Raw genomic sequence first — 12,168 nt, 5'->3', positions numbered from 1 at the left:
CGGTATCGTTGTCTCCTGGAACCCCGAGACTGTCGCTATTGTCATTGATGAAGGCCTCCGCCGTTGACGTGAAGGTTTGAGGTGATAGCGTGAGGTCCGGCCCGCTCTCACTATCGAACAACTCTAGGTTTCCATTTCCTGAAACAAGAAAATAAAATATTAGCAAGATTAGTTTCATCTACAACAACAATTTTTTATCTAAATAATATCAGCTAACTTTGACTACGAAATGTAATTAATAGAAATGTTATTAAAATTATTAGAATTGACTAGCGAGTTAACTCTTTACTATAAATAATCTTTCGCTTTTAATCAGAAATTAATTTTCAGCGATGACTCTTACTCGATCGAAAAGTTAACTACGTCTTTTGGCACACCGTATGATCTTGAAATAGTAAAAACGATAAACGATATTAATATAAAATTATGTAGGACTACATGCTCGACTGAAAGAACACAACGAACTGAAACCCTCACTCACGACATCGATCGTCTCAATGCCAGCTTACGCGACCTTGCGTTGTTAATAGGCGTCAACAACGGGTAATGTCAATAAACGAACAAATTCTTCACGTATTAAATTTTACGTATCATGAAAACAATTTGCTTAATAAGCACGACGCAAACAAATTATATTTTCATAGAGAGCATATTTATAACTACGATTATTGTAGATTTTTATATATTATTAATTTACAGAAATTTATATAATTTTTTATTTCCCTTGACATTTTTATATTTATATATTTTTAAAAAGTTATTAAAAAAAGGCATTTTGTAAGAAATAAAAGAAAATTGATCTAATATATTAATTAATGCAAATATTTAAACAAAAATGGAGTAAAAGAAAAGAAAAGAAATTCTTTGTGTCTTAATCTCATCAAAAAAGGTAATATTCCAATTATTTTACAAATTTAAGAAAAATTCTTAAAAATAGATAAAAATTCTAAAAGTATATTACATATGTATTTGTAAGAATTCAAAAATATTCATATATGCATTCTCACTGTTATTAGCACGCGATAAAATTATCTATTATATGGACTAAACGAGAATTTCTCAGCTACACCAGGAGTAGCATAGCTTGCATATCTTTCGCATATCTCGCCACTACACCGCAACAACGCTGGAGCACACTTGAAAGATCTCGCAGACAGTGGAAATCTCTCGAGACTCCGGATGGTTTCTGCGATACGGCTGAGCACCAAACTTTGTGCATTTTAGGGTATTAATCAATCCCAGTTACATTAAGTATAATTCTTGTTTCTTAGTTAACGATAGTTTGACCAACCCATATCGGATCATGTAAGATCATCATCGTCATATTCTGTAATTATCCAAAACACGCGCACAATCATATAAATTTTTAATTAACAAAAACAGGGTATAAACAAAAAGAATTTAATATCTAAGTAAGCAATAAATTTTGAATATAATAAATTTTAGAAATTTCCTCTATTAAAATACGACGATTTTTTTGTATAAATTTTTAATTAATTTTCTTAATACATATACATAGTTGTTTAAAGTTATTGTTTCATAAAGTCTTTGTGCAGAATTTGGAAATTACTTATCAAGTTGCGCTGATCGTAATATAGTAAATTATTTTGCATTTTTTTCTTCCGTATATAGATTTTAAAGAATGTTATTATTTAAAAATTTTCCAGCACTATTTATTCTCTGGAAAAATAGATAAAACGAGGAGTACTCTTAAAAGAATACTCTGTAAAAGCGATTACGATCAATAATAAAACAACTGGAAAAGCAAAGGTGAAAAAGTGAAGGTACGCGTTCCTATTCCGTTCGAGGGAGAATGGAGAATTAATCCGGTACGATTTTATGACTTATTAAGATTCAAAAGGCGTGTTTGGCGAACGCGTGACGAGACAAAAAAAAGTATAGCATCGCAGCGGCTTCCACTGCACGTCTGTCCGATTCGTTCCGATGTGGCAAGTACGCGGCAAAGTTACGACATACTCGAAGTACCGCGCGACGAATGGCCCCCGCACCCGTAAATATTTGACGACAATTTGATCTGCGCGAGTCGAGACTTAAATCCCCCCGGGGGTACGCGGACGAAAGCGGCTTATGGAAGCTCCGTCGTCTCCATGACTCTTCGGCTCTTCCTCTCATCATCGGGCTTACACACATCTGCGGACTCGCGGAAAATATATCGCAAATATCATATCGATACACAATGCGAATGTAATATTGTCTAGAAGGTATCAATATATCCTCTTATGAGCCTTAACAATAACGAAATCGCATTCCCTCAGACTAGTCAATTAACGTTGCAGTCAATAAAATACCGTAACTAAATATAATTAGTACGTATATAATGGATAAATATCGTTTTCTGCGAAAACCTCAAATAGATATTGGCTTTATATTGATATTTACTTTATATACGATAATAATATTGACACGCATATTAATCTCAATATATTATAATGTTACATAATATATGTACAAATGTATATATCTACATATACATATGTCAATGATATTACGTGTAATTGTTTAAACATTAACTACTTGTTAAAAAGATAGTTAAAAACAAATTAACTGTTGAATAAAAAATATTTTCCCCAAAAATATATATATGCTAAAAATAAAAAAGTGGAAGACAGCATGCTGTAGTCACGCAAAAACGCCAAAAAATGTTTTATCTAAAGCGACTTGTTATCGTCGCGTAATATGATTTATATCCGATGCATTTCACTTCCCCGGAAGACAAATTAGTACACTTGGAGAGAGAGACATTCCAATAACACCGCGTTAGCGGACGTCGTTCCTCACCCTCTTTCTCCACTTACGTCGTTAAAGTGTGCATCCAGCTGCACTGACAGAACGGCCATGCCGCGAGGTCGAAAAGGATGAGAGTGAGAGAGAGAGAGAGAGAGAGAGAGAGAGAGAGAGAGAGAGAGGAAGAGAAAACGCATTAACATAGCTGCAATATGCATGCGGGGTGGTGCACTTGTCCGATTCGACGTTGCAGCGCGTGCGGGGGCTTACACAGGAATATTCGCGTTAATTCAAAGCGATGGTATGCGCCCGCCGCGGATTAATATATTCCGGATTATCCGTCTGTGTTTGCGTTAATGCTCGCGCCGTTGGGTTAGTTAAATATGTAAATATAAGCGGCATGCGCAACGGCTACGCCGGACGTTATGCCTAGTTACAACGTCGACGTGTGGCAGAATGACGAAGGAGGGTGATTGCGATGGTGCTTGCAAAAAATACGCGACGTGACGAAGGATCGGATATTGATGCAAATTAAGTAGCGAAAGCCTTGCACGTATGTTATATTCACTCTCTCGAATGCAATCAACATAAATTGAGAAAATCGAGCTTTCTTAAATATTGCTGAAACAAATAATATTTATATTTAATTATATTTAACTGGAAATTAATGATGAAGATGATTTTATACGTTCAAATAATAAATTGAGATATTATTAACAAACATGTGCAATATATACCAATACAAGTCTTTACACGAAACAAAATAGAGAAGCTTGCATACGAGCTGACGTAACAGTTTCAAATTAAATTTTTGTTCCCTTTCTTTAGCATCTATTAATCATCGTAGCGATACATTTAACTTCGAAGAAACGGGAGAGTATTACCGCGGCCTTCTGCAAGTAATAAAGGAAGGATTACGCGGCGCGTAATGGAAAATGGCGGTTGCGCAACATCTTTCGAAAGAAAGCGCGAAAGAAAAATGCAATTCTCTTGCCGTTGTTATTAACATCAAGCCGGTGCCTGGTGTTGCTTATCAGAGTACATATTACCATATACCCTGTTGCTATGTTGCTAGCTAGCGTGAAACATGTAATGTTTGAAGCAAACCTCATGATTAAGTCAAGTTATATATATATATATATATATATATATATATATATATATATATATATATTTGAAAAATGTCAAAATATATAATATTAAAATATTATAATTTTTCCATCTAATATATACATTTAATACTACGTAATATATAATAATATAAATAATGAAATATGTTATATGCTCCGTAACAATTTTCCAATAACATCACTATCCTCTATCTCTATAGAATACTGAAATAACAGAGGAAAATTTATTTAACCGAAGCTAGCGCTAAACGACGTCGGTGCAGTCAGGCATGAGAGCCATTCGCGCGGGGCGAGAAAGCGACGGAACGAGGAGAGAGGAGAGAGGAGAGAGGAAGCCACACGACGTTGATCGTTGCCGGCGCGAGAAAGGGGCGGAAGAGAGAGGCACCGGAAGAGAGCGAGAGGGTGGGTTGCGAATCGGAAACCCGGGCGGCGCAACCGAGTTGATTCACAGCGCGCGCGAACGAACCCGACGAAGCCCAGATATTAATTTTCTCGATGTATATGGATGAGTCCTGACTAGGCCACGGGAGAGGAAGACGAACGAACCGGGAAGGCTGGCAAGAGGAAGGAAGTGGCGGCGGCGGCGATGGTGGACGACGTATACCTGCGTAGCGGTGGCGACAACTAGGGGACGGAGGGAAGATGGGAAGGGACAGGGGATGATGTGGCTGTGCACCATCGCCGCCGCGCTGGGAGGTGTTGGTTCAGAACGGCGAGAAGGGTGGCTAAATTGCTATCGATCTTCCAGCCACGCAAATATCGTTTACCTTGCATCACCCATCCACGATCCTTTTGCAGCCGTGCCCTCCCCTCTAGCCTCCCCCTCTTCCTCGCCCGCGCATATCCCCCTCGCTGTCGACGCATTACGCGAATATGCGTTATCAGTTTGATGGAGATCCCCGGCTCTTCCTATCACCGATTCTGATAGCTCGACCCGTCGATCGGTTAATCCTCGCGTTCGCGTACCTTCCAGCGTGCCAAAATTCGGCACTGCTATATCGAGTTGAATGTTTTTAACGTTCGATTCATCACTGCGAAAGTCTGCTGCGAGATCGACGCGTTACATTTCAAACACGAACATTGTAAACGTATCAAATATTCAACGATCAAGAATTTTTTGTTAATATTCACGATATAAAAATTCAAAAAGATGTAATAACATAGAATTATTTAATAATTATTAAAAATAATGATAAAATAATATAAATGTGCATTCGCGGAAAGTTACATTTTTTAAATGAAATTTTATGAGTTACTTGTGCGAGATAATAATAAACGATATAGAGATAATAATTGCGAAATATTCCGTTAAAAACAGAGCAAACCGGTGTACAGTAACCCTCTGAATACGCTTGTCTATCCGACGATCGCTCGGTTTTCGGTCGCTGTACCGTCGGATATAATTTCATTAAAAGCGTCATATTTCAACGTTCGGTAAATAGAGCCGCCGCTTATTTTACGGCGGGACGCGGACATAAACGCGCTCGTTTATCGTGTAGATCGACCGAAATAGTACATTCCGCGCGCGAACGCAAATGCGCGAATCCAAGCGCGCCTCGACTGATATTCGAGTTCTTGCAAATTTTATTGCGGCGAGAATCGAAAGAGAGAACTGAAAAAGAGAGGAATGCGTTTAATTATAAGCGACACCGACTCGTCTCGCGTTTATTCATGCTCGTAATTACTCTCAATTCTCGACGCGTATTCGCGGAATTCGATGGTTCGACGGAGACACGAGAATAATTAATGAAAATTCGATATTCGACAAGCCGATTGCAAATTAAGGGATGCGTTCTTCCGGTCGAGGAGGAAGTGTGCGGATTCGATTGTCGTGTAAAATGATCGGCAACACGCGGGATTACATCATTTAAAACTCTGAATATTTTCAACAGCTCGTTTAATAATTAACACACATTCGCCTTCACTATTCGTTCAATTTATTCATCTTTAGAAAAATTGAATCTAAATTTGGTTTTCGCGATTTAAATTCACACGATGCTGCTCAACGCACTTTGCACCATAAGAAAGTAGGGAAAAAGTTCTTAAGATGTATGGAGAGAAGAAAAATATTTTCATCGCGTTCTTTCGCAGCGTTCAAGATGTTGAAGAGAAATTAAGTGGAACTTATATCCTCTCAAGTGGATCAGTACACACGTTAAGCCACATCGGGCTGTTTACAAGTGGCTCTCTTTCGAGAGTGAAGGAAGTTTCGTTAAAAATTCCGTCTGTGTCAACCTCGCTTGCGCCACGATTCACGCTCAAAGCATCTGTTGAAGTAGTTGTTTTATTTCTTCTTGTTTTATAAACTTTCTTCGTCATTTTTCTTTTGCTTGTAAAGTCTATAGTAAATTTTACTAGAGAAAATAGATTAACATAAAATCTATTAAGATTCCCGTTAAACTGAACTCTCCAAATCAAGCGCACCTATTAATTATTTTAGTGCCGATTATGTGTAATTTATTGTTGTAGTCTGGATTTTGTTGCTCCTACCATTTAGCTGGAATTCACGTTCAAAAGAGGAAGAGAGAGGGCAGCTTGACGTTAAAAGCCAGCCTTCCATAATGAAAAAATATGTCAGACTATTCGAATTAAAAAATTACTTATACCAAAATATTGTTACTCTAAGATAGAAAGTAAAATCATTTTGAAAAAATTTCATTCTTTATATTAACAATAAGTGAATAGTATGTACTCTACTATAGTAATGTACTCTAGTATTATTTTTTTAATAATGCAATTTTTTTAATGTTTTAAAGGAGGGGATTATAATTTAATATCAAGTCACTGAATTCGGACATAAATTCTTGCCAAATGGTGAGAGAGCAACAAAATTAGTACATAATTAGTATATATGTGTATCCCGATGTGATTTATTTTATAGACATATGTGTGTATTATTTTTAATTATTTAATTTTTAAATTTTTTTCTATATATTGCGCGCAAAACGATGTGTAAATAAAATTTTGTCACAAATTATAGATCTAAAGTTTTTGAATAAAAAACATAATTAAACATAGGGAAAATAGGATGAATTGACGCAGAGAACGTCAAAACGCATAAAAGTACTTTCAAATGTGTCGTGTTCTCCATTTCAATGTTTCTATTTTCTTAAAATTAATTGATCGATCGCAGCAGGTTTTATAAACCTAACCATCTTTTACGATATCATAACAAGCACACTTGTCGTACGCGCGCGTATCGTGTGTTTGATCAGTAAGCAAACGTGAAAAAGAAGGTAAGCGGATTCACCTGTGCCAGCCGCTCCTAGCCTCAGGACTGCATCGCTTTGAAGAGAAATGGAGAGGGTGGCGGTGTCCTCGAGGCGGGCGAGAACCTCTTCGGGAATGTCCTCAGGTTCGCGGAGGCGGAGGGTGACCTCACCCCCGCCTCCGCCACCCTGGCCACCTCCACCCCCGGGACTCGTCGACGCCGAGTACATGAACACAGATCCGTATCCATGTAATGACTGCAGCGGCAGCCTCACGCCGCCCACTTCCCCGACCGGACCCTGAAAATCAAAAGATAAACTTCATCATTAGACAGCTAGATAGCAATAAAAATAACGATTTCAGTTAATTATTTAGTTCAGAAATTATCAAATTCTTTGTCCCAAAACCATAAGTTTATAAATATTTTACAAAAATACATAATACATAAATATTATATAAAAAAAAATTTGACATTACATTTTGATATTATTCTATTATCTGTTATTTTTCAGCTTTTCGTCTTTTCATAAATTGTTAAAATATAACGAATTATAACAGTAACTTTTTAATATTCATTAATTTAACATTTATAAACAGTAACTTTGCAGAAAAAAAGCATTATATTTTCGTGCATTATATAGGAGGTTTTATAGGAGGATTACAATAATAGAATGATAATCCAAATATTATAAAAATCTAACAATGCATTTCGCGCATGGAATGTATACAAGAAAATATATGAAAAAATTGCAATTTTAGTTCGCTGAATAAAACGGTTGTGAAAACACTTGGCACGTGTATTCCCGTAGAGAAACATCGAGAAGCCGCATAATATTTGCTGTGGAATTCGATTGGCCAGGATGAGTGGCCGGAAGGCGCGTCCGAATCGATCGTATAGCACACGTCATATTAAATTTAAGGCCACAATACGGCCCTTCCGTCCAGCCGTATCCCGCGGGAAGACCCTTTTCTCTTTCTCCCTCTTTTGTATCGTTTCCTCTTGACTCTTGTCTCACTTCTGACGCGACCATCGCAGGCAAACGTTCTCTTTTACGAGCGGAAATATTTTGCCAATTTCGCTGTCGATGCAAATTTCAATTCACGAGCGTCAATATTTGCTGACTCGCGCCGAAAAAGGATTTTGATGTACCGGCATTTTATCCGCCATCGAACGCGCGCTTGACTTCCGTGCGAGAAAGGCTCTACGTATCGGTGAAAAACAAAGACAGAGAATTTTTTTTTTTCTCCAACGAATAAGAATGAAAAGTCTTTTCTCCCGCTCGGGATCACAATAGAAAAAAAAATAGACATATACGGACCTTCCTGCAGACAAGCTCGATTCTGCTTGAGATATTATTTTAATGGAACGGAGAGATTTCAATTACCGCGGCGCGTGTTTCTCCACGTTGCACCGTTTCTGGTACGCCGTCGGAAATAATAAGAAATATCGAAGAAACGCGGTGAGATAATGATAGTCCATATTACTTGGAAAAAGTGCAATGCGATATCGAGATAGGATGGAAATTGTCCGGTGTTTTGTGGCGCGCGATCGATCGGTAAGTTAATATCACCATCAACGAAATGGGATTATGGTGTGAGCTATATAAATAAATTATTCTGTTATTCTCCAAACTCACTAGAGAGAGAAAGAGAGAGAGATAGAGAGAGACAGAGAGAAACGGAGAGACAATCGCCTTCGGCAAAGTTCATCGATTGCGATCCATCGTACGAAAGTATATTAATAAAAAAAGATATACTTTATTAGAATAAAGTGTCTATAAAAAAAATTCTTATAAAAGATATCAGAATATGCTTATTTAAATAAAATAAAAAATGTTTGTTCTGCGAAAAAGAATATTGAAAATATATAATCAACAACGATCTGATAAAAGCAAATTGATAGAAATAACTAGTGTGTTACATCGTCATTGATGATAAAAAATTGTGTTTTTCGGAAATGCGCATGCAACGTCAAAGCTAAACACGGATATGTTTGTGCCAGGCATAAATTTAAAATAACAGATGTTGTTGGTTTCTGTAAACAGGAAAGTCGACCGAATCGAACAAACTGGCGAGAATTAAAAATATCAGTATAATACTGATACAAACAAGGTTTACTGGAAATGTTTGTGGAACTCGGGCACGTATAAATGCTATCTGTATAAAGGCAACGCGCCGCTAGAGAGTACAAACACTGGTTTTAATTCCGACGCGAATCTATACAGATGAAATGTACAAACAGAGAGCGCTCCGTTTATCGATTACAATATTATGTGCTATAATTAATAAAAAAATGAATAAAAAAATCTGGAATATAGAAAAAAATAAGTTTGTAAGAGAATATTGAAAAAAATAAATCTTTAAATATATTTCTATAACAAATTGAAAAGTAGAATTATTATTTCGTAGCGTCATCCTCTTACTAATGTACTAATTACGTTTAAAACATAATTCGTTTCTGAGACATACATACATGTTCTTATCACTTATCACATATAAGCTCCTATTATTATATGCTTTTACATTAAGCTATTCAAGCCAAATTATCAGAATATAATAAATTATTATAAAAATAATTTTTACTATCTTTTGCTTTCCAAAGAAATTTTTTTGCTCCAGTTATTAAAAAACGAAGAGTTAGGTGATTTAAGACTGAGCTATCAAAACTTTTGTAAAAGTAGCATATACATGAGTCAAAAAAATTACTAATACTTAAATTTACCATTTTTTTGCTACTTTTTATTTCCAAAAATATTTTTTATGTTGTAATGTTATGTTTTAATTTATTATGTTCTATAATTAATAAATTTAACTTAAATAGTTTAATACACTTATGTTCTCAGCACACGAGCGCGCGCAAAACTTAATTTTGGAATAATACTCTTTGATGTGAATAGAAATTTCTTTGCTCAAAGAATTATGTGTGAATATGTACCGTTAAAATGTATTTCTTGTACAACAATTTACAATTTATTGCGATGAAAAGGTCAAATACACACAACAACGCATAATAATATTGTAAACACAAAGCTTAAATTATTAATAAATTATTAGATTTCTTTATACTGAAATTTCTCGCTTCTTTGATCATGGTTTGGCCAAATATGCAAGTCGCAGCCATTAACAGAAATTATCGACAAATTATTCAGTTTACATAATTTAAAATGGACGCAATCACTCGAGCTAATATCCAGTTATTAAACGAAGCGATACTGTGCGCATTGCTTTTATCGCCGTATATTAATTTAACGTTGGCTACTCACCGAGTTAATGGCTGTCATGCTGCTAACTCGACCTGGATCTGTGTCCACTAGCCCGCTGTCACTCTGTAATAGAAACAGGAAAATAGCAAATTAGAGCGAAGATCGATAATTTCTATTTCATTGCTATTTATGTCGTACTGAATGTCGAGTAAATTACTATCGTGCGTTAAAATGCATTCACTTTCATAGAAAAGGAAAAGAGATATTAAGAGAAAATCCTTTCATGTCGTATTTTCGAAGCGCAGAGGCAAATAATTTTCAGATGCAAAATTACAAGCGACGCGAACTGTTAACAATTTCGGAAATGTAATATTGTGGAAAGTGTACAGCATTCATATGAAAATTATTCGCGCTGTATCCCGACGTATTCAAAAGCTGAGTGCACTACACCATTCGCTATGAAATTTTCTGTAATCACTCGCCCCTAGAACTGAGTTTCATCAAATATGTGCTGTTTTCCGTGTTAGTTATTGCTTTATGATGAATTAATCGAGATCAAGCTTGAAATTTAAACAAATAGAAAGTCTATCTAAAAATTAAAATAAAATATTAACTTACATAAATTCATTTCTCTTTGTTTCAAATATTTCAACGCGTTGACAAACGTAAATGATTTCTTATACCTATGCAAAAAAAAAATATTCTAAATCGCATTCATTATAACAATATAGCTCGGGCTGCTATAAGGTACATGGAAATATGATATGAACGGACATGAAATAGTTCAAATAAATGCATCGAAAACTCTATGGCATTTTTCCTCGTCATTCAACGCATAGATATTCTTTACATTCCGCGTGTCACGTATATTTTGCGAAAATCGACTGTTTCTTCCACTCGCTAGCATCCGGCGCGTTTCAATCTCACAGCCAACGAAACGTGCTCTCGCCGAATTCATTCGCCTCGAGAATTTTTATCCTTCGATATGCCGTTCTCGAAAATATTCGAGCTCGCCATCGGTCACTGGCGACAGATCTCTTCTAGCGAGCAACGGAATTACCGAGACGGAAATTCGACGGTAAGGAAAGGGGACGATCACGCGACAGCGAGTTACTCGGTGAAGGAGAGAAGAGACGAAATGATGATGAGAGAAACCGAGAAATTGGCACCTTCGAAAAGGTGCAGCAAAGAAATAGTACAAAGGGTGATGACGACGGCGACGGCGACGACTACGAAACCAAAACGAAAGAGCCGACGTGTAAATGTCGTTCTGAACTTTGATCGTAAAACAGCGGCAGACTTCTCGGGTGGGTGGAGCATCCGTCTTGAATCGCTGCCAAATCGGTTAAGCGCGAATAAATTTCCGTGTCAAACTTCGTACGAAGGAACGAACGTACGGCGCGACGGTTCCGCGTGTCGGGCAAGGTTGGACCTGCAACTACGGAAATGGAACGGTGGCATTAATGTCTGTTTGGACAAAAAAAGAGTGTCAAGTTATAGTTGAGTAAAAAAAAAAAAAAAAGAAACGATTAGAAGAATTTACAAATCAGTGTCCGCTAATAATATCAATTGTTATGCAATTTGTGACGGAGAAAGTCTCAGTAAAATTTTTATATTTATTAAAAAAATAACTTATGAGTAAAAATGATTAAAAACGTGGTGTCATTTTGCAAATAAATTGGAAAACTTGGATAATTGATATTATTAAAACTTTTCTACAATAGCATTGTTACTTTTAAGAGAAATCTATTTTGTCTAAAATTAAAGAAAAAAAATTTGAGTGGAAAGAAATGGCGTTATTTTATAAAAAAAATGTATTATTAAAAATGTATAATATTAAAAAAAAAAAAATGTAATATTAAAAATGTATATTTTTA

General features: G+C 36.1%; 1 protein-coding gene across 8 annotated transcripts in view; it reads right to left on the bottom strand.

The window, feature by feature from the left end:
- Window positions 1-12,168, bottom strand: part of LOC140669440 (uncharacterized) — a 388,002-nt gene that overhangs the window by 225,459 nt on the left and 150,375 nt on the right. For all 8 annotated transcript variants that reach the window (XM_072899289.1, XM_072899288.1, XM_072899282.1 and 5 more), the window contains 3 exons: window positions 10,352-10,414; window positions 7,129-7,387; window positions 1-138 (listed from right to left, as the gene is read on the bottom strand). In XM_072899289.1, the coding sequence (XP_072755390.1) occupies window positions 1-138; window positions 7,129-7,387; window positions 10,352-10,414 (460 nt within the window). The remainder of the gene's footprint in view (window positions 139-7,128; window positions 7,388-10,351; window positions 10,415-12,168) is intronic.

This window comes from Anoplolepis gracilipes, chromosome 9 (assembly GCF_047496725.1).
Source record: "Anoplolepis gracilipes chromosome 9, ASM4749672v1, whole genome shotgun sequence".
Lineage (NCBI taxonomy): Eukaryota > Metazoa > Arthropoda > Insecta > Hymenoptera > Formicidae > Anoplolepis > Anoplolepis gracilipes.
Note: the sequence above shows the minus strand (reverse complement) of the source record. Positions and strands in the feature narration are given on the sequence as shown.